At 39.0% G+C, this 23,866-nt stretch overlaps 1 protein-coding gene across 3 annotated transcripts in view; it reads right to left on the bottom strand.

Annotated features, from left to right (window-relative positions):
- Window positions 1–2,186: 2,186 nt before the first annotated feature.
- FAM161A (FAM161 centrosomal protein A) overlaps window positions 2,187–23,866 on the bottom strand; it is a 32,375-nt gene continuing 10,695 nt past the window's right edge. The window contains exons 2-7 of one of the 3 annotated variants that reach the window (XM_080686034.1): window positions 20,570–20,805; window positions 17,463–18,626; window positions 16,940–17,107; window positions 14,711–14,810; window positions 4,119–4,273; window positions 2,187–3,661 (exon numbers count right to left, since the gene is read on the bottom strand). In XM_080686034.1, the coding sequence (XP_080542160.1) occupies window positions 3,526–3,661; window positions 4,119–4,273; window positions 14,711–14,810; window positions 16,940–17,107; window positions 17,463–18,626; window positions 20,570–20,805 (1,959 nt within the window). In that variant the 3' untranslated portion in view covers window positions 2,187–3,525. The remainder of the gene's footprint in view (window positions 3,662–4,118; window positions 4,274–14,710; window positions 14,811–16,939; window positions 17,108–17,462; window positions 18,627–20,569; window positions 20,806–23,866) is intronic. The other 2 variants (XM_080686035.1, XM_080686036.1) reach the window with 2 other exon arrangements.

Raw genomic sequence — 23,866 nt, 5'->3', positions numbered from 1 at the left:
TAGTAACCAACTGCAATGTTTGTATTCTGATTCAAATAAACTGTATAAAATATATAAGTATTTTTTTAGTATAAAGAAAAGATATAAGTATTTTTCTTGCTATCAGGATACTACAAATCAATGACTAGAAAGTAGCTTCCAACAAAACTAAAGTCTCATTTATATTTTTCTTTTAAAAAAATATATTTTATTGATTTTTCAAAGAATGGAAGGGAGCGGGATAGAGAGTCAGAAACATCGATTAGAGAGAAACATCGATCAGCTGCCTCCTGCACACCCCCCACTGAGGACGTGCCCGCAACCGAAGTACATGCCCCTGACCAGAATCGAACCTGGGACCCTTTAGTCCGCAGGCCGACGCTCTATCCACTGAGCCAAACCGGTCAGGGCTATATTTTTCTTTAATATATTCATTGAAAGGGGGGAAAAACAAAAACTAAGTCTTCCACTACCTGTCCCAGAGGCAAATTCCATTACCATTTTTTTACATTACCATCTTTTCAGACTTGGATATAAGCATGCATATTATTCCTTGACTTTTGACAGTTATATACACCAGATTTTATTTTTCTTCTCCTCTTATTGTAAAATGCCACACACTAAAGAAATCTTGCCCTGGCTGGTTTGGCTCAGTGGAGAGAGCGTGGGCCTGCTGACTGAAGGGTCCTGTTTTTTTTGTTTGTTTGTTTTTTGTTTGTTTTTTAAATATATTTTATTGATATTTTACAGAGAGGAAGGGAGAGGGATAGAGAGCTAGAAACATCGATGAGAGAGAAACATCGATCAGCTGCCTCCTGCACACCTCCCACTGGGGATGTGCCCGCAACCAAGGTACATGCCCTTGACCGGAATCGAACCCGGGACCCTTCAGTCCGCAGGCCGACGCTCTATCCACTGAGCCAAACCGGTTTCGGCAAGGGTCCTGGGTTTGATTCTGTCCAAGGGCATATGCCCGGGTTGGGGGTTCGATCCCTAGTGGGGGACGTGCAGGAGGCGGTTGATCAATGATTCTCTCATCATTGATGTTTCTATCTATCCCTCTCCCTTCCTCTCTGAAATCAATAAAGATATATTAAAAAAAAAAGAAATCTTTCAGTTGTCAATTTAATGGCTTTCTAAAAAAAATGATTTTGCATAGAATGACTTGAAATTACCAGTATCTTCTAAGTTTGGCTCTGTGTTTACCAGATCACTCTCTTCAAAAAGTGGATCACATATTATTTCTAACAATATTTAAATCACTTTGTAGCTCATTTTTCTAAAGGTTCAGGAAGTTAAATGTTTCTTCAGGAATATTCTGTCCTCTGACACTGTCATTTGAATAGCCTAGTTTGCAAAGAGCTTTTCCACACATCTAATCCTTCCTAGAGCCACTCAGGAGAGGTACTATTCCCATTTTAAAAGAAAACTGAACATCGCTCCTGAAACCCAGTCCTATACTCCCCATGAAACTGAGAAGGGATGGAATGAGGAGCAAATCCTTGAAAGTAAGCCACATTTAAAATATTACAATTTGTGAGCGCTCTACTTTCTGGGAGCATGCCCGTCTGTGCCTTTCCCTTTCTCCCCCTCCTCTCCCTCCGGCTCCAGGCACATTACCATTAGCTTCCTTGCTTCCAAGCTCCAAGGGCCCTTCCTTTACCTCTATAACTAATTTCCTAAGCCTATTTCTTCTAGGAATTACTTTTTCTACCTCTGTGATTTACCACATGTTCTTTTACCAAAAAATAAATTAAAAAATTACAATTTGTGGATTGTGTTTCACAGGTTCTCAATAGGTTGGAAGGGAAATGTTTTTTTTTTTTTTTTTAATTTTTTTTTTAAATATATATTTTATTGATATTTCACAGAGAGGAAGGGAGAGGGATAGAGAGCCAGAAACATCGATGAGAGAGAAACATCGATCAGCTGCCTCCTGCACACCTCCCACTGAGGATGTGCCCGCAACCAAGGTACATGCCCTTGACCGGAATCGAACCCGGGACCTTTCAGTCCGCAGGCCGACGCTCTATCCACTGAGCCAAACCGGTCTCGGCGGAAGGGAAATGTTTTTAATCCCATGTGTATTTATTTTAAAGTAACTATAAGTATAATTAAAAAACATATTCATACCTGAAACCTATATGTTCATGTTGACCAATATCACCCCAATAAATTTAATAAAAAATAAAATAAAAACATATTCATCTACTTACTCATCCAAACCTTTATTAAGTACCTATGATATGCACAATCCTGTGCAAAATATTAAAGGAATACAAAGATGGATTTTAAAATTATGCCAACTCTCAAAGAGTTTACAATCTAATGGTAGTGACAAATAGTTTAACACAAACTATAAAAAAGGAATAGCAAATAAATATTTGCCCTTAATTAGGAAAAATCACCTTATTTCTTCATTTAAAGCATAAATTTCCAGTAGGTAAATACTGCTATTATATACCTTTATTAGTTAATCCTCTTTATAAGTTGATTATTTTTATAAAAGAAAATGTCTCACTCTATCACATCTTTATGACTGGTTTAAATTTTTATAACAAAAAATTTGCTTACAGAGGAAAAATGATAGTCATAAAATCAAATTAACATCATTCTCAGAAAGACAAAGGGTGTCTGCAATAATATGTAAAAAATTGAACACTCTGGTTCTAGTATTAAAGAGGTAAGCCTGAATTACTTTGGAGACTTGCCTTAGACAAGTTATTATGCACAATTTCATCTCAAGTAAAACCAGCTTGATATTTATTAAGATTATAATTCAGAATGCTATAATTATTTCTATCTGTCATAATACACAAGGTTAAAAAATAAGTATAAAAACTTCTAATAATTTCTATGTCAAAAATAATTTAGAATAAAACTAAAGATAAAAAGAAAACTGACAATAGGGTAGATAATTTAATAATAAACTTTCAGTGCAGAAATAAATGTAAATTTGCAAGTACCTGTTTTTTTTCTATATTTTACTTTAAAAAAAATGGTCCAGATTTTAAAAATTAAAAATAAAAATGGTTCAGATAAGAAACTTAACTAGTAAAACAACTGTGAGGGTTCATTTTGTGAGATGTATTGCAGAGAAAAAGAATGGGCAAACAGCACAATTTTAAAATATGTATTGATTCATGCTTTCCAGAAAAAATTTTCCAAACAAATCACCAAAGGACAATCCTTTTCTCTGCTCTCAATGCTAAGCCATTTTTTTCTACCAAAAATAATAACATAATAACTAATCCATTTGTGACAGCTGTGATTCTCAACTGCTTTTAAAAAATACAAGTAAGAGCAAAGTTGCAAATAGAACACATGTAGCAATTTAAACAAACTGAATAGGCAAAGCCTTACTCTGACTAAATGACTTATCAGCTGGATTTGCCTTTTTGGCTACAGATAACTTTGCTGAAGAGCACTGCACACATCAGAAGGGTTCCTTCCCATCCATGTTCCTAACAAAACAAGCAAAGCTGCTAACACCGGATGCTGCAAATAACAGCACAGGCACAGAAAGGAGGCCCTGCTGGTTGTGTTTTATTCTTCAACAGATTTCTCTTCTCCACTTTCTTCTTCAGCTTCATTTTCCTTACAAGAATCCTGGCTGTTGGTTTCAGTAAAACAATTTTCTTCCCCATTCTCTCTTTCTTCTATATTTTCTTCTTCATTAAAGCTAGAGGAAAAAATGTATCAATCTTTCAAAGGAAAAATGATTTGGTTTAAAGGTAAACAAACCCTTTGCAATGTATGTCATCATGAAGTCAGTCTTCCTCATGTGTATGAGCTCCAATTTATCAAGAAAACTATAAAAGTGCCAATTGGGAAAGTAAATATTCCTCTGAGAACTAATTTATTTCAAAACTTGGTTTATTCTTTAAACTTCACTTGAAAGCATGTTATTATATTCATTATTTATGCCAGTCAGGACTTAAATTATTCTGCTTAAAAACAAGATATTTCATCATCATGTAATATTTGAATGTATCAAAGATATCAATATGTTTTACAACAGTTCACATGTATTTCATTAGGTAAAGTTCCTTTTAAAATATTATAGAACAGAATTTTTACTTTCCTGCAGGTAAGAATTTTTTCAGAGGTATACCATTCAGACATTTTATATATGTTACCTTTCTTTATCTTCAGTGAAACTTTTCATCTCTTGATTGCTGAAGGACTCAAATATTTTTCCACTTTGGCCTTTCTTTGAAACAAACTCATCAGATATTCCTAGTGCTTTTAGGGTGTTAGAATAATGCTTTTCTGCTGCCATTCTTGCATTTTTCTATAGGAAAGACAAACCTTTTTAGATGAGAACAAAAGACTTTAACTTTCCATTAAAAATGTATGTGTTAAAAGCTCCAGTGAAAATTAAACTCAGTAATCACAGTTGGCTGAAAATATGCATCCCTTCTGACCAGCAATGCCATTCCTAGGTATATACCCAGAGAAACTCTACATGTGCCCCACGAGACATGTATAAAAATGTTCAGAATAGTACTGTTTGTAACAACCCCAAGCTGGAAACAACCCAAATATCAACAGTAGGATGGATAAGTAAATTGTAGTCTATTCATACAAAAGAATAAAATAAAGCAATGAAAATGAATAAACTCTAGTTATACACCACAACACACACTAATAAGAGTAAGATGCAAATTGACCATACCTTTGTGACACCCACCAGCCAATCAGGAGTGAGCATGCAAATTAACCCAACAAAGGTGGTGGGTTAATTTGCATATGCAGGCACCGAGTGGCCGGGGGTGGCATGGGAAGGCGGAAAGGCGGCTCCGGGCCAGAGCGAAGGTGGTGCCAGCAGCCAGAGGAAGGAAAGCCCATTCTTGCACAAATCTTCGTGCATCGGGCCTCTAGTATATATATATTATAATATAAACACATATATATATATGATTCATTTACAAAAAGCCCCCAGACAGGCAAAACTAAACTATATATAGGGATAAATCATAGGTGGTAAACTGCAAAGAAAAACAAGGAAATGCCTATCTCAAAATTTAGAATGGTGGTTACCTCTAGGGGAGAGGGAGAGGGTTTGACCCGGGAGAAGCACATCGGGTCTGAGGTGCTGGCAGTGCTCTGTTAACCTGGGTGGTGGCCACTTGAATTCTGATATATAATTATTCTTTACACTGTGCCTATTTTATGACTGCTTAAGGATATCTGGAAAAATCAGTAAGAAAATAAGTTCACATGAGGCCTAGCCATTGTGGCTCAGTGGATGGAGCATCAGTCCATGGACTAAAAGGTTCCAGGTCCGATTCCAGTCAGAGGCACATATCTCGGTTGCATGCTTGATCACCAGCCCTGTTTGGGGCGGGTATAGGAGGCAACCAGTCAATATGTCTCTCTCACATCAATGTTTCTCTCTCTCTGTCTTTCCCCATCCCTTCCACTCTCTCTAAAGGTAAACGGAGGGATGTCCTCAGGTGAGGATTAACAAACAAAACAAAACAACAAAAAAAAAGAAGTTCATGTGATAGTTTTCAGAGGGTTTTTTTATGTGCCTACTGTAATTTCTGCATTTTATAAGCCATATCTCTACTCCATCACAGATAATACAATCATCAGTGCTGTTATCTTTACTCTGTAGAGGAAGCAATAGATACAGAAAAAACACACACATGAATTTAAAACTGGGTTCAAATCTCCAGAAAGGTACTTCCTGGCTTTGGGATCTGTGGGAATTATGATGACCCTCTCATACTGGAAGCAAGTCGGAAGTTGTCACAGTTCCTGAGACCACTGGCTTTACGGAGCCACAAGATAACTGGGGTTTACACTAGGGCCTTGGTGTTAGTCTGCTTTTAGCACCTATGAGTGGATATGAGCTAGGGCCAAGAATTGCCATCTGGACCTCCAACAAAAGCAAAGTGACTAGGAATGGCCCAATTCTAGTGGCACCCAGTCTCACCTCCCAATTTAACAAATAAAGAAACCAAGATGTTCCTGTCACCCTCACTGAGTTTAAGCAGTTTGCTTAAGGTTCACAAGAATGGTAAGCAGCAAAACCAAGTCTCTTGACCCTTTCCTGGGTCTTTTCCACTCCACCATGCTGCTTTTATCTAAATGGTAGGGGTCCTCCTGGACTTTGAAGGTAGCCTAAAGCCTGGCTTCAGCAATGCTATTGCCAGATATTTGCCCCATCCAGGTACTCCAGTTAATGAGGGATCATGGAGTCTAACGTTCCATGGGAGAAATCAAAATAGTAAAAACTGATTACAATGGATAAAACTATCAGCAGTGCATTTTCTGACACTCTGGAAAACTGAAAATGAAACACTTTAGCCCTAACGGGTTTGGCTCAGTGGACAGAGCGTCGGCCTGCGGACTCAAGGGTCCCAGGTTCGATTCTGATCAAGGGCATGTACCTTGGTTGTGGGGACATCCCCAGTAGGGGGCGTGCAGGAAGCAGCTGATAGATGTTTCTCTCTCATCGATGTTTCTAACTCTCTGTCCCTCTCCCTTCCTCTCTGTAAAAAATCAATAAAATGTATTTTTTTTAAAAAAGAAACACTTTAACTGCTGCTAAATGCACCTAGTGTAACACTCTAGAAAAGGAAGTGAACATCCAGAGGCTCTCAATGCCAACAGACCAGACTTGGGGGAACTGAAAGGCACGGCAAAGTACGAAGATGAGAGCTATGCTCCAACGACTGTAAAGAAATCCCAAACCTGCCCTAGCCAGTTTGGCTCAGTGAATAGAGCGTCAGCCTACGGAACGAAGGGTCCCAGGTTCGATTCCGGTCAAGGGCACATGCCTGGGTTGTGGGCTCGGTCCAACATGCAGGAGGCAGCCGATCAATGATTCTCTCTCATCCCTTTCCTCCTCTCCCTTCCTCTCTGAAATCAATAAAAATATATTTAAAAAAAAGAAAAAAGAAATCCCAAACCTAACTGAATGCATTAAGAATGGCATGTTCTGCCCTAGCCGGTTTGGCTCAGTGGATAGAGCATCAGCCTGTGGACTAAAGGGTCCCGGGTTCAATTCGGGGTTTCAAGCTGGATCCCCAGTGTGGGGCGTGCAGGAGGCAGCTAACCAATGATTCTCTCTCATCAATGATGTTTCTATCTCTCTTTTCCTCTCACAAATAAATAAAATATATATTTTTAAAAAGAATGGCATATTCTGATTTAAGCAAAATAGATTAAATACTAATCAAAGTTAGTGCTCATAAACCTTCACCTGAATCTGCATTAGAATTTAATTTAACATCTACTCAGCAAGCAGTGATTTCCAAGAAACAGGATAACATGGTTTGTTCTGTACTGGATCATAGGCCTACTGTTGGGATAATTCAATAACAGCAAGACCACAATTAACACTTACAAATGGGTAATGCTTAAAGTTGTGAGTGAATTTATTATATAACAGCTGTTAATTAGCACCAACAGTCACAGCAAAATAGACTGCAAGAAAAAAGTACTAATTTCTGTGAACAAAACCAAAGCAATGGTGAGCACTGCCAGTCATTCTGTATAATGAAATACCTTTTAATATTTTATATCAAGGTGAATAGTGCGTAATTGTTAACTAAAACAAACATTTCCCCCTTGCATTTCACCATGCAAAAGAATTATAATAAAGAGATAAAAGGAACAGTTAAAATAGCTTCATAATTGTTTATTTTACTATTAAACATCCTGTAAAAAAAATTGTTTTTCATGAAACCAAAATAACAAGTGATGAAAAAAAATAAAATAAAATAACAAGTGATGAAAGTTTGTCTATTAGCACCTAGAATCTAGGTCCTAGATTGAATGAAAAAATGCTTACTTTTTATAATTTTTATAACTGTAAGTTTATAGTAATTCTTTCATTTATTTAATAATTACTAAGTACTCACTTTGTGACAAGCCCTCGTGGAAGGTATTGGGTATATACGAAAGTTATTTTGGGCAAAGGGAATAGCATATGTGAGAGCCAAAAGTGATAGAAGAAATATCAGCTATGAAACTAACCTATGTTTTCAACATTTAAAATTTATTTATGGGTTTAATTTCATACTCACCACTTGTTTTGCCACATTTTCTCTGGTGCTTAGAAACAGTGGGAATTCACAACAGGGCAAAACTGCTTGTTAATGTTGAGACTCATCACTAATTCATCAGGGTAATGCTCTCAGCCTGGGCTAATCCCAGAAAGAAAATGACAGGTCAATCTGGCTAATTTGATCATAACAGTTCAGTTTTGGTTCAACAAGTGTTTACTAACATCTCCTCTGTTTATGATGTTGTCCTAGGTGTCGGGATTATAAAGGTTTGATCACTCCCTTTAAAATTAACTAGTTGTCCAGCCGGCGTGGCTCAGTGGGTGAATATAGACCAGGAAATCACAGCTGGATTCGATTCCTGGTAGGGGCAGGTTCGATCCCCAGTGGGGGTCATGCAGGAGGCAGCAGATCAATGATTCTCTCTCATCATTGATGCTTCTCTCGCTCCCTCTCCTTTCTCTTTCTGAAATCAATAAAAACATATTTAAAAAAATAAAAAAGAGACCAGCTCAGTGTTTTAGCGAAGAGCTATGAACAAGAAGGTCCAGATTCATTCCCAGTCGAACCCATGCCCGGGTTGTGGGCTTGATCTCCAGTGTGGGGCATGCAGGAGGCAGCAGATCAATGATTCTCTCTTATCATTGATATTTCTGTCTTTCTCTCCCTCTCCCTTCCTCTCTGAAATCAATAAAAATATATATTTTTAAAGTAACTAGCTGGAAGGGAAGAGAGATCATTAAAATAATTTCCACACAACATGGTAGGAGCAAAGAGAAAGGTATGCAAAGGGTAATAAAAGAACATGGAGGAAAGGGCACCAACCCAAGCAGGGGAAACAATGCAAGAAGTGATTTTACACTAAGACTTAAAAGAGTAGGAAGAAAGATAGGAAGAGGCTCTAAGGATGTTCAGAAACAGCATGAATAAAGATTTCAAGTTTGAAACCAGTAGTCTGGTATGGCCTGAGAGTAAAAGGGTGTATAAAGTTCAACATGAGGGGGAGCACAGTGGTAGATGAATAAAGAGGTTAACAGGGGTCAGGTCATAGAGGATTCTGTATACCATGTTACAGCGGTTTATCTTCTGAGAGAAAGCAGGACAGCTCTGTATTGAGTGTTTGGAAGCAGAATGATTTGGGTTCCAATCCCAGTTCCATTATTTAATATCTGCAAATTTTATGAATTACTTGCCTTCTTTGAACTTCAGTTTCTTCCTCTGCAATATAGGACTAACAAGCTTGTAGCATTTTATTCAGAAGTCAATGACAAGACCTCTTAATACCATACACTGACAATGAGAACGAATGGTTCAGTGAATGCATGACTGCCACCATTATCAAGGGTTATTAACTACCTATCCAGGGTTAACATTTTTGCAAGGGAATGATAACAGCAAAATATAGATATAATGGGTGGCTTTGCAAAGAATAGGACAGGCAAACAAGTCAAACCATTATATTAACTCAGATAGGAAATAATAGAGGTTTCACCTGGCATTTCACCATAAGAAGTGGAGAAAGACAGATCCAAAAATGATATAGGGATAAAATTTGTCAGTTCTCTCAGTGACAATTGAGTGGGGGGAACAGTGGTTCCCAGTCATCCTAAATAGTGGTCCAAGCAAAAAAGAAAATCAAAGAGGAGGATCTAGTTTGGAGCAAGATGAATATAAGATGCCAGTGGGAAATCTGGGTCAATACCCACCACATAAAAGGACATAAAAACCTGCAGTTAGCTGCTTTGAGCCAAAGTCAATCACTTTACACTAAGTAATATAAAACAGCTTATAATTTTTCCCCCTAAAGTTGAAACTGAGATGTTAAAAGAAACCCACCACTTAAAATGACAAGCACTACATAAATTGTATCCAAATCAGTAAGTAAAAGGTCCCCATAACTTTGAGAAATTATAATGTGTAGATTAACCCATAATACATGTCCCTAGTCCTCAATGACCTGTAGCCTCCAGTGATTGTCTATTGTTAAGCTATGTCACCCCTAGGAACCTCTCCCTTATCAGTACTAAGGCAAAGATTATTTGAAATTGACAAATTTCTCTTAATGGAAAGACTGTTAAACTGAGTGTAAATTTAGGTTTTCTGATAAAAAGAAGATCCTTTCAGTAATTACAGATAAGATTAAAAATTATAAACTCATTTAAAAAAACACAAATCAACAAAATGAAAAGGCAAACTATGAATGGGAAAAAATATTTGCAAATCATATATCTGATAAGGAATTAATATTCAAATATATATAAAGTACTCATACAAATCAATAGCAAACATTCGTTCCCGGGTTTTGGCACCAAAATAAAAAATCAATAGCAAACACAAAACACAACAAAACACCCAACTAATCCAATTTAAAAGTTGGCAAAGGACTGAGTAGGCATTTTTCCAAGGAAGATATTCAAATGGCCAACAGGTACATGAAAAGGTGCTCAACATGACTAATCATAGGGAAATGCAAATCATTAGGTGATATTTCACAATGAGATATTTCACCCTGGTTAAAATGGCTATTAAAAAGATAAGAGCCCTAACGGGTTTGGCTGAGTGGATAGAGCGTTGGCCTGTGGACTGAAGGGTCCCAGGTTCGATTCCAGTCAAGGACATGTACCTTGGTTGCGGGCACATCCCCTGTTGGAGGTGTGCAGGAGGCAGCTGATCGATGTTTCTCTCTCATTGATGTTTCTGATTCTCTATCCCTCTCCCTTCTTCTCTGTAAAAATCAATAAAATATATATATTTTTTAAAAAGATAAGAGATAAATGCTGATGACGATGTGAAGAAAAGGGAAACCCTGTGCACTATTGGTAGGAATGTATGTAAGTACAGTCACTAGGTAAATAGTATAGAGGTTTGTCAAAAAATTAAAAATAGAATTATATGATCCAGCAATCTGACTTCTGGGTATATATCTAAAGAAAACAAAATCACTACCTCAAAGAGATATCTGCTCCCTACATTCATTGCAGCATTATTTATAACTAGAGGCCCGGTGCATGAAATTTGTGCATGGGGTGGGGTGTCTCTCAGCCCAGCCTGCACCCTGTCCAATCTGGGACCCAGGTAGGATCAGGCCTAAACGGGCAGCCGGACATTCCTCTCACAATCCAGGACTGCTGGCTCCCAACTGCTTGCCTGCCTGCCTTCCTGATTGCCCTTAACTGCTTCTGCCTGCCAGCCTGATCACCCCCTAACCACTCCCCTGCCAACTTGTTTGCCCTTAACTGCCCTCCCCTGCAGACCTGGTCCCTCCCAACTGCCCTCCCTTGCTGGCCATCTTATGGTGGCCATCTTGTGTCCACATGGGGGCAGTCATCTTTGATCACATGGGGGCAGCCATCTTGTGTGTTGGAGTGATGTCAATTTGCATATTATGCTTTTATTAGATAGGATAGCTAAGAAAGGAAACAACCTAAGAGTCCATTGAAAGATGAATGGATAGAGAAACCAATATGGCAGCATAGGTAAACTAACACCTGAACTTGCTGCCGTGCACAACCACTTCAAAACTACAAATAAAAGACAAAACGGACATCATCCAGAACCACAGGAAGGCTGGCTAAGTGGAAATTCTACAACTAGAAGGGAAGAGAAAAGCACACTGAGACTCAGAGTAGCTGTGGAAGTAAAGTGCAGAGGTACAGAGGTGCGCGTGTGACTGGCTTTTTTAATCCGCAGGGAGACACAAGCTCCCAACTGCTCTGAACTCCAGTTCCGGGAGAGACTCTGGGGACCCAGACTCATATGGGGAGAAACTGAACTGTCTGGCAGTGGGAAGAACTCGAGGGCGGCTTTCTCTCAGAGGGACTTGCAGCGATTACCAAGAGACACTGAGACCCAGGGGCCTCTTAGGGCAGGGATGACAGGAAGCCATTGCTGTTTGCTCCACCCTGAGACTCTGCCCCATCCAAGCTGTGTGCAGAGGCTTTTGCATATGAATGGCCTGGTCCTTTGAAAACTAAACTTACCTAACAAATTGCAGCTGAGTCAGAGAGACCCAGACCACCCAAAAGAAGGCCCAAGGCCCAACAGCAGCTTGCATTGCTTCACAGCTGGGCCTCATCTGGGCACCTCCAAAACCCAAACAAAGAAGAGGAATCTGCAGGTCTCTCCGTAGCTCCTGCTGGGTGGCCTCAGGCAAAGGCTAAATTAGCACCTCCTTGGAGATCCAAGAGCCAGGGTACCCAGGGGTCAGAGTAGGACAATCCAGATTACAACTCCTCAGATCCATAAGGGACACACTCGGGGGGGCAGACTCAGTGAGCACCAAAGCCCCACTGAAGCAAGTCTTGCCCCATAATGGTGTCTCCAGCACAGAAGTTCTCTCATCATAGACACAGCTGATCCTCACAGCCAACTGGCCTGGAGGTCAATTCCTCCCAGTGTACCAAGAGCAATCAAGGCTTAACTACACCAAGACTTTGCACTCAGCCCACAAAGGGGTGTACCAAAGGCGTCCACCTCAGGTGATTGGGGAGGCTGAGCTACTGGCTCCTATAGGTCACCTACCACACAAAGCCACTCCATCAACACAGGGAAGCAGCAAAATGCTGAGACAAAGAAACACGTCACGAATGAAAGAAATGGAGGAAAGCAAACTATTGGACGACATGGAGTTCAGAACCACATTTATAAGGTTACTCAATAATCTTCTAAAAACCACTGAGGAACTTAGTGAGACCTTTAAGGATCTTAATAAGAATGCCAAAAAAAAAAAAAAATGGAAAAGGACCAGTCAGAAATTAAGCATACCCTGTCTGAAATAAAGAATATACAGAAACTCAACTGTAGATCAACGTACCCCAAGAATCAAACCAAAGATCTGAAATATGAGGAAACAAAAAACACCCAACCAGAAAAACAAAAAGAAAAAAGAATCCAAAAATATGAAGATAGTGTAAGGAGCCTCTGGGACAACTTTAAGCATACCAACATCCGAATTTTTGGGGTGCCAGAAGAAGAGAGAGAGCAAAATATTGAAAACCTATTAGAAGAAATAATGACAGAAAACTTTCCCTACCTGGTGAAAGAAATAGACTTACAAGTTCAGGAAGCGCACAGAACCCCGTACAAGAGGAATCCAAAGAGGACCACACCAAGACACATCATAATTAAAATGCCAAGGGCAAAAGACAAAGAGAGAATCTTGAAAGCAGCAAGAGAAAAACGGTTACCTACCTACAAGGGAGTACCCATACGACTGTCAGTTGATTTCTCGGCAGAAACGATGCAGGCCAGAAGGGAGTGGCAAGAAATATTCAAAGTGATGAACAGCAAGAACCTACAACCAAGATTACTCTACCCAGCAAAGCTATCATTCAGAGTTGAAGGTCAGATAAAGAGCTTCACAGACAAGAAAAAGCTAAAGGAGTTCATCACCACCAAACCAGGATTACATGAACTGCTGAAGGGTATTCTTTAAGAAGAGGAAGAAGAAGAAAAAGGTAAAGATAAAAATTATGAACAACAAAATGACATCAAATACATACCTACCAACAAGTGAATCTAAAAATCAAGTGAATAAAAAATCTGAAGAACAGAATGGACTGGTGAATATAATAGAATCAGAGACATAGAAAGGGAGTGGACTGACAATTCTCAGGGGGAAGGGGGAGTGAAGGGTGCGGGAAGAGATTGGACAAAAATCTTACACCTATGGATTAGGACAGTGGGGGGGAGGTAAGGTCAGAGGGTGGGGTGGGAACCAGGTGGAGGGGAGCTATGGGGGGAAAAAAGAGGAACAACTATAATAATCTGAACAATAAAGATTAAAAAAAATTAAGATGAATGGATAAAGAAAATGTGGTATATATACACAATAGAATACTATCCATCCATAAAAAGAAGGAAATCCTGCCATTTGCAGTGGACTTTGAAGGCGTTATACTAAGTTAAATAAGTCAGACAGAAAGACAAATATTGTATGATCTCATTTATATGTGGAATCTAAAATTTAAAAACAACAACAAATAAATAAAGAGGTCAGATTTGTGGTTACCAGGAGGAACTGGATGAAGGTGGTCAAAAGGTACAAATTTCCAGTTATAAGATACGTAAGTTCCAGGAATGTAATATACAACATGGTAACTATGTATGAGATATTTTAAAGTAGCTGAGAATAAATCCTGAAAGTTCTCATCACAAGGAAAAACAATTGGGGGTAAGTATAGGAAGTGATGGATGTTAATTAAACTTACTGTGGAATCATTTTTTAATTTATGCATGTCAAGTCATTATGTCGTACACCTTAACCTTATCCAGTGCTGTATGTTAATTATATCTCAAAAAGAAACAAAAACAAACAAGCCCACTGGCAGAAATAAATCTGATTCAATTAGCCATTTTGTTTCATTTTTTAATTCTTCAAAGACCTCCAAATCATATCATGAAGCCTTAACTTAATATTTGGCCAAGCTGGTATGAAAAAAAGACCAACCATTAAAAAGGTGTTGTGGAACTATTCTTTTGGAAATGATTAGATTAGTAGTATGTTCTTTATTAAGCTTATGTGCCTCATCAACAAGATTCAATCTTAGATTTTGGCAAAATTACTTACTTCACTGGCTTGATGAAGCTGTCACAGAAACATATGTCTTAATACATTATATAGCACGTAAGAAAAATGGACTGTTAAGAGCTGTGTATGTTTTAAAAAAACCCACAACTGACAGTAGCTCTTAAATTCCAACAATCACAACCTGAGCAACTCTTTGAAATAGTAGTGGCCTGTGTTTTAATTTTTCTTCTCTTTCTTCTAGTTCTCGTCGGTATTCTCTCATCCTTTCCTTTTCACTCTTTCTAAAATCAAATAAAAGGAGTAGAATTTTAAAAAGAAATAAGAACTTGTATATATAACATTTTAGCTTAGATGGCAAATTAGAAATTAAATTATGAGCACAATTTACAGTTGACCACCATTCCTTTTCTAGACTGGTAAATTTTGCAAAGAACAGAACTGGAACACAGAATAAAAATTCTAGGTTCTGATAGCACACATTTTTACATCCTGGGAGCAGTCTTTGTACTCTGAAGGTTCTGAAATCTTCAAGACATGTTTTATGGGGCTTCAAACTGGCCTGAAAAGATGAATAAATGAATGTCCTCTTATCTCATATGTAAGTGTATAAAACCAAAAAAAAAAAAAAATTGGTCCAAAATAGGTATGTTCTCTTTAAAAAATTTTTTCTGAAAATAATAACTTGTTCTTTATTCCCTTAAATGAGATCTGCTATAGGTTGGTGGCAAAGTTAATTAAATGGGACGAGGAGAAATGGGGCATATGGGACTATAATATATAGAAGAATAGGAACCAAAGTACATAAATTCACAGTAAGTGTATTTATTATTTGGGCAAGATCCAATAATGAATTAAACTATACTATTTCTCTATGTAAAATATACTAACTCTATCAAGATAATAAGATTTCATGGATTAGAGAAAATAATTATACTGTAAAATGATAACTATGTTTAATTATATACAAGTTGGTATTATTAAAAATCCAGTTTACTTTCTAAGGATGAATGAATATTTCTAAGGAATTATTTTGCTCAAGTTCATCAAATTAAGCTCCTTCTACCAATGAATTGATATAAGGAGCTATATTCCTTATAATGTCTGACACTGACAGACATTTTAAGTAATCCTATATAATAAAAGCCTAATATGCTAAGTGTCTGACCGTTAGTTTGACCCTTCAACCAGTCGCTATGACATGCACTGACCACCAGGGGGCAGACGCTTCGACCCATAGGTTAGCTTGCTGCTGGGGTCCTGCAGATCAGGACTGGGGGAGATGGGCTGGACACACCCTGGAGCCCTCCAGAGGTCCTTCCCCGGCCAGGGTGGGGTCCCGGATTGCACCGGGCCTCTAATTAAAAGGAAATATAGATTTTGGGGAGAATTATAGATCAGATTAAAAATTAATAAATCATATTACTTACCCAACTTTGGGGGAGTTATTTTCCTACTTAAATATGAACATTTTAATGTTTATGTGTAACATAAAAATGTTACTCTGGAACATTGGTTTTCAAACTTTATTCTGCAGAATTCCAGTGTTCTGTAAAGGGGTTCTGTGAATATTTTTATTTATTTATATTAAAACTGTGACAAAATGCAACCCATATCACTAAACATTAACACACCTGTTAATGGACACTTTCACATAATTGATGTTACTTAACACCAGTGTTAACCTGTGCTAACAGATTTCATGTAAATCTTAGAACAAAGATCTTTTACATATCTGTTTATTGAAGAATATTCTGAGATTACATGACAAGCTGTTGAAAAAGCTTTATATGGCCCTAACCGGTTTGGCTCAGTGGATAGAGCGTCGGCCTGCGGACTCAAGGGTCCCAGGTTCGATTCCGGTCAAGTGCATGTACCTTGGTTGCGGGCACATCCCCGGTGGGGAGTGTGCAGGAGGCAGCTGAATTGATGTTTCTCTCTCGTCGATATTTCTGACTCTCTATCCCTCTCCTTTCCTCTCTGTAAAAAATCAATAAAATATATTAAAAAAAAGAAAAAGCTTTATATGTGTGCCTCAAGATTTTTCTCAATATTATATTGTGCAATCAAAAATAATATAAAGAAAAAGATTTAAAATGCCAATATAAGATATTAACTATAGCCACAATATAAAACATTTCTGTTCAATAACATGGCTTCATGGTCCTCACCATCAGGTGTGTATACATTTATATGTTGGTTCTCACCATGAGGTGAGTGAGAGAATGTGAGAGTGTGTGTTTGTGTGTGTGTGTGTGTGTGTGTGTATTGAGTATAAGTAACTGATAATAACTTGAATCCAGAAACTAAAACACTAATATTCTTCTTAATTTGTTCATATATTGGTAACTATTGATTTTTTTAAAAAGTTTGAAAACCAATGGTCTAGAGGTTCAGGATTCTTTCATGATACCTGAGAGATTTTATTCTGGATTTAGACATTTGAGCTAAACTTTGATGCGAGTCATAAGCCTTAGTCCGGGTTGTCAGGAGTTTCTGCAATTCTTTCATTCTTTGTTTCTGCTTAGTTAGGATCCGAGTTCTCTCTTCTTCCAACATTTTCTTTTCCTCAAGTGATCTCCTGAGGGCAACAAACTAAGGCTTAATTCACTTTAAGCCAATGAGAATGTTGCTTAGCAAAGATTTAACACAGGATAATTCAAAGGCTGAAAAAAGGACCTTTTGAGAAGGATCTGACTTGTGAACTTGGAAATCAATAGGCCAACTCTAACCTTTTCTATTCCCAAGGATTCATAAAATGGAAATTACATTTCTTAGCACACACTTTTGCAAAATGTTCTATATTATAAAGTGAAATATATTACCAGATATAGTAATTTCTTTCATACTTTAAATTCAACAACATAAAATTAATAGTGCCATGTACACTATTTTAGCAATCATCGGTCAGTCAATGCAGTATCCTAGTTATTTACCTGGTGGCTTGTTCTCTTCCTCTGGAAGATACTGTGGGCATTGGAGGGTTGCAGTTATAAGGCACACGCTTTGCATTTGGACTTCTTACTGGTGACTTGTGCCTTAGAGACTGATAAGCCCAATGTGTTTCTTTCAAATTTTCTTCATCTGCTTTATTATCTGCCAAACTTTTCTCTCTTTTAGAGGATGCATGTGAGGCTGCATGAAGATCAGATGGTTTGTAAGCTAATGGGATTTTTGGACTTTTCTGTTCTGAGAGGTGCTTCTGATATCTCTCAGGAGGTTCTCCAAAATCAGCAATCTGGCTCCTAGACTTGCATTTACACTTCAACTTTTCAGCCTGTTCGGGATCCTTGGGCTTCCTTGCAGCAAAACTTCTGTGAGGTGGACTATAGGGCGGAGGAGATGAATTCGGTAAAAGTTCTTGGGCTCTCAGCTGTGTCTTAATGTTTCTAAAGAGCTCTTCTTCTTTTAACCTGTTATTGGTAGTTGAACCATAAGTAGATCGAGGTATAGGTCTGGCTTTAAATCGATTTGTTTTCTTTTTAGACTTAATAAAGTCTCTCAGCTGCTTTTCCCGGATTGCTCGCTTTTGTTCCTCCCTTGCAATAAACTTAAAGGGCTTTAGTGAGGCCAAAAGTGCTTCTTTGTTTTTCTCCTTCATAGTCCTCCTCCGTTCTTCATTTTGCTTGACTGTATCATGATAAAGGGGGAAAAAAACAAATTCTGGAACTGGGTTGGCTCGGAATTTTTTCTTACACTCCGAATCTTCTTGCTTTTTGAGCAGTTTGTGTATCATTTCAATATCTGATTTATATTTCATGTTCTCTTCTTTTTTCTTCTGTTCTCTAATCATCATTTGAAAAGGCTCAGGTACTGTAATCTTTGGCACCCATTCTTTTGATTTCTTCCTTGTTTTTTTAATTGCTGGGAAGTCAGCATCTTCACACTGAACGTAATCTTTAACGGAAAAGTTGGTCCACATGTTGTTGATGAGCTCCTTAGCATAGGTCATCATTCTGCTTTTCTCAGGATAGTCTTTTTCTAAGTTGCGCAGCTCATCTTCAGAGGAAGACACAATCAAGGAGGAAGAATGACCTATATCAGGTTCTGAAAGTGATGTGATTAACGAGATAGGGTGATAGTTCTTTTCTGATACACACCTAAATGAGAAGAATAATTAGGTTACACTTTCAGTTGTATGTGACCAAATATAAAAATTAAGAATTATATATTTTCTTAGATCGAGGTATAATCAATTAACCCAACTGGTGTGGCTCAGTGGTTGAGCATCGGACCTATGAACCAGGACGTCATGGTTCGATTCCCAGGATGTGGGCTTGACCCCAACAGGGGGCATGCAGGCGGCAGCCGATCCAGGATTCTTTCTCATATTTGATGTTTCTATCTGTCTCTCCTCCTTCCCTCTCTGAAATCAATAAAATATATACATACATTTTTTTTACAAAGGTATAATCAATTAGAAGATAGGAGCTGGATACGGCTTGTAAAAATTAACACTTTTATTTAGAACAGAGAAGGAAAATGCCTATAAATTATCTGACTCCCTTATTTTATAAGGGAGGAATATTAGACAGTTGAGACTTCTTGTGTCTAACCTCTAAATTGAATTCTCCACATGTTTTCCATAAACATCGTTTTATTTTTTATTTTTTTAAATATATTTTTATTTATTTCAGAAAGGAAGGGAGAGGAAGAGAGAGATAGAAACACCCATGATGAGAGAGAATCATTGATCGGCTGCCTCCCGTACACCCCCCACTGGGGGTCAAGCCCGCAACCTGGGCATGTGCCCTTAACCAGAATTGAACCCAGGACCCTTTACTCCACAGGTCAACGCTCCATCCACTGAGCCAAACCAGCTAGGGCTCCATAGACACCGTTTTAAAATATACATCTGATCATGTCACTCTCCTTCTTGAAACTTTTCTGTAATTTGTCATTGTTATGAAGTCAAATACAGATTACAGAGTCCTTTAATATTAGCCCCTGCCTAGCTTCCCAGTTTCACCTCTCACTTCTCCCTATCCCCATCACCATTCTAAGTCACATCCAATCACATGAAGTTCCTCACACACACCATTCCTCATGCCACCATGCCTTTGCACACATGGTTTCGGCTGCCTAGAAGGCCACTCCTTGCTTCCTACATTTGCTGCAGCTACACACACCCCTTAAGACTGAACCCAGATATGACTTCAGTAGAAAATTCTTACCTGTGTCCCTCCACTGACACTGTCAGAGTGTCAGCAATCAACTGCTTTTTCCTGTCTCTATAATGTTATATTGCAATTTTTCGTTCTCAGCTAGTCTTTGAAATCCTTGAGGGCATCTCAATTTTGACTTCCTAGTGTCCAAGCAAGGTCTGGCACCCAGGAGATACGCAATCAGTGCTGACCCACTGGATGAGCTAAGGGACTTGCCTCAAGTTTCAAAATAAGCCAGTTTATCACAGAAACAGGTCTTGAAATTAAAGACTATTTTGAAAACTTAATCAGATTTATGTTTTAGTACTAAACAATTTGTACTATATCTTTAATAAGCTCATGTTAATCCACATATTATAAAAATCTTTTAAATTTTTAATATTCATCATTTAAAAATGGTCCAGACTAAATATTCTGATACATGTCTACAGTTGTATGAATGATAGGTCAAAAAGAAAAGACCAAATGGCCACCAAATGACCCTCAAAGCAAGAAGCCACCTGGTAGGTTGATAAGCCATTCAACATTTTGAATAAAATTTCACCTCCATATATAATTAAAAGTACAAAGGGATATTTGAGAGAAAATATTCTGAAATAATTTTGTTCTGTACTTTCTTCTTTTAAGATTTTTAAATTGATTTTTAGAGAGAGAGAAATATTAATGTGAGAGTGCAACATCAATTAGCTATCTCTTACACGCCCCCTTCAGGGGATGAGCTCGAAACCTGGGCATGTGCCCTGACTGGGAATCAAACCAGCAACTCTTCAGTACATGGGACGATGCCCAACCAACTGAGCCACACCAGCCAGGGCTTGTTCTGCACTTTTAAGTATACTTTTTATTTTACAGTCCACAAATAACATGTACAAACTTACATGGAAGAGACACTAGAAGCTTCATCCCTGATGATCACTGGCTGCACTTTCTTTAAATTTAATTTATTCTGGTACATTTTCTCTAACTTTGCCATAGTTTCCATGTGGGCAGTCTTCAGCTCTTCTAGTTTCCTGAAATATTCTTCATTAGAGTGGTAAATATCAGAAAAGTCCACAGGGGCCTCATAGTTCATATATGTTAGGTTATTCACCCCGGAAATGATGTTAAAGTCAGTCTGATGGGAGGAAAAAGCCTGTTATATGGTATTTGGAATTGAAAAACAAATAAATTTGACACTAATTCCCAATGCTGCTTCTTACTTGTGAGCTATGTACATTTCCCTCTCACAACATTTTATTAAGAACAAGAGAGCGAGCTGAAACCGGTTTGGTTCAGTGGATAGAGCATCGGCCTGCGGACTGAAGGGTCCCAGGTTCGATTCCGGTCAAGGGCATGTACCTTGGTTGCGGGCACATCCCCAGTGGGAGGTGTGCAGGAGGCAGCTGATCGATGTTTCTCTCTCATCGATGTTTCTAGCTCTCTATCCCTCTCCCTTCCTCTCTGTAAAATATCAATAAAATATATTTAAAAAAAAGAACAAGAGAGCGAGACCAAGTTGCCAGAAAATAAATACTATTTGATCCTTTTTATAAAGGATGGTTAGATTCCCGGATCATGTACTAACCCATAGACTATAATAGGATAGAACCAAACTATCCTTAATAAAGGCCCTCCTTTTGAGTTGTAAGTGATAATTGAGATTAAGAAGAACCAAGTTCCTCTTACTATAAACCAAGCAACTACAGCCCAACACCCGGAGCTTGGCTCCTACAGTATGGGCCATAAGGGTGCGCCAGTGGAGAAGAGAGGAGAGTGGAGGGAAGAGTTCTCATTGGCTCATCAAGAACCCAGGAAGAGGCCCTCCTGGATGTGCAGGGGAGACCTGATAGGAAGTACAAGGATTGGAAGCGGGTAGGAGGTAGTTTCAGAACAGCCACTCCTGGGGGCAACAAAGAGCAGTAGCTATCCTGAGTGACAGGGACTTTGGGAGTGAAAGGGAACAAGAATAGTACAGTATAACATTGTAACTACACAGAGTGTAGTTATTCTATATATAGGTCATGCCTGGAAGAGTCTGATAGTTCTTTCCCCTAACTTTTATTTTCTTTTTTTAAAATATTTTTTATTGATTTCAGAGAGGAAGGAAGAGAGAGAGAGATAGAGAGAGAGATAGAAACATCAATAATGAGATGAGAATCACTGATCGGCTGCCTCCTGCACACCCCCTACTGGGGATCAAGCCCACAACTCAGGCATGTAACCTTGACTGGAATCGAACCCAGGACCCTTCAGTCCGCAGGCCAACGCTCTATCCACTGAGCCAAACCAGCTAGGGCTCCCCTAACTCTTTTCATATACATCTCATAGTTCTTTTTTTTTTTTTTTTTTTATTGATTTTTTTACAGAGAGGAAGAGAGAGGGATAGAGAGTTAGAAACATCGATGAGAGAGAAACATCGATCAGCCGCCTCCTGCACACCTCCCACTGGGGATGTGCCCGCAACCAAGGTACATGCCCTTGACCGGAATCGAACCTGGGACCTTTCAGTCCGCAGGCCAACGCTCTATCCACTGAGCCAAACCAGCTAGGGCTCCCCTAACTCTTTTCATATACATCTCATAGTTCTTTTAATTGAAGCAACTATAGAGGTAAAACTCCATTTTCTCCATAAATATAGAAATTTAATATTTTCTCAGTTGAGAAATAGTTAAAGTTATTTATGATACTATGCATAAAAGGCTGCTGACCATGGTCTTAAATTTAGCCTATTGCCTGAAATATATTCAAAATGAAAAAAGAATATTTGGAGAGAAACCAAGATGGCGGCATAGGTAAACACCTAAACTGCTGCCTCGCACAACAATTTCAAAACTACAACTAAAAGACAGAACGGACACCATCCAGAACCACAGGAAAGCTGGCTGAGTGAAAATTCTACAACTAGAAGGAAAGAGAAAAGCTCACAGAGAATTGCAGGTACGGCAAAGGGGCTTTGTGCGCGCAGAGAGGAAGGGCGGCTGAGAGCCTGGCTGACTTTCTCTGGCGGAAGGGGGAAGGAAGCCTCCGACCGCACTGAACCCCAGTTCTGACTGCACTGAACCTCAGTTCCGGGCGAACCCCTGGGGACCCACGCTCTTACGGGGGGAGTCTGGACTCTTGGGCGGAGACTCGAGCTGGGAAAGGCAGAAGTCTGAAGGCGCACGCGGGCCAGTGCGCACAAAGGCTGCGGAGGTTGCCACAGGCTTTCCCTAGTGGAAGGGAGTCGGAGGATCCTGACTGCACTGAGCCCCAGTTCTGACTGCAGTGAACCCCAGTTCCAGGCGAGCCCCTGGGGACCCATGCTCTTGTGGGGGGAGTCTGGACTCTCAGGCGGAGACTCGAGCTGGGAAAGGCGGAGGACTGAAAGCGCACATGCGCGCAAGGGCAAGGCTGACAGGAAGCCAAGACTGAGACTCCACCCCATCCAAGCTGAGCACAGAGCCTATTGCAATTTGGCAAGTCTAATCCTATAAGGCTGTCTCCAGCACCGAACTTCTCCCAGCATAGACACAGCTGATCCTTACAGCCAACTGGCCTGGAGGTCAATTCTTCCTAGTGATACCAACAACAATAAAGACTTAATTACAACAAGGCTGTACACACAGTCCACAAAGGGGTGCACCAAGAGTGTCCACCTCAGGTTAACTGGGGAAGCAGACCCACTGGGCCATATTGGAAACCTAGCACAAATATCTACCTTACCAACTCAGGGAATCAGTGAAAATGCGGGGTCAAAGAATCAGATCACAAACGAAAGAAATGGAGGAAAACAAACGACTGGATATAGAATTCAAAACCACGGTGATAAGACTTTTTAAGAATATCCTAGAAAAGGCCGATAAATATAACGAGACCCTCGAAGATATGAAAAAGGACCAACTAGAAATTAAACATACACTGACTGAAATAAAAAATATTATACAGAGACCCAGAAACAGAATAGAGGAACACAAGAATCAAGTCAAAGAATTGAAATACAAAGAAGCAAAAAACACTCAACCGAAAAAGCAAAAAGCAAAAAAAAAAATCCAAAAAGTTGAAGATAGTGTAAGAAGACTCTGGGACAACTTCAAGCGTACCAACATCAGAATTATGGGGGTGCCAGAAGAAGAGAGAGAGCAAGATACTGAAAACCTATTTGAAGAAATAATGACCGAAAACTTCCCCCACCTGGTGAAAGAAATAGACTTACAAGT

The sequence above is a fragment of the Plecotus auritus genome (assembly GCF_963455305.1).
Source record: "Plecotus auritus genome assembly, chromosome: 8".
Lineage (NCBI taxonomy): Eukaryota > Metazoa > Chordata > Mammalia > Chiroptera > Vespertilionidae > Plecotus > Plecotus auritus.
This window is presented reverse-complemented; position numbering and strand designations above follow the sequence as displayed.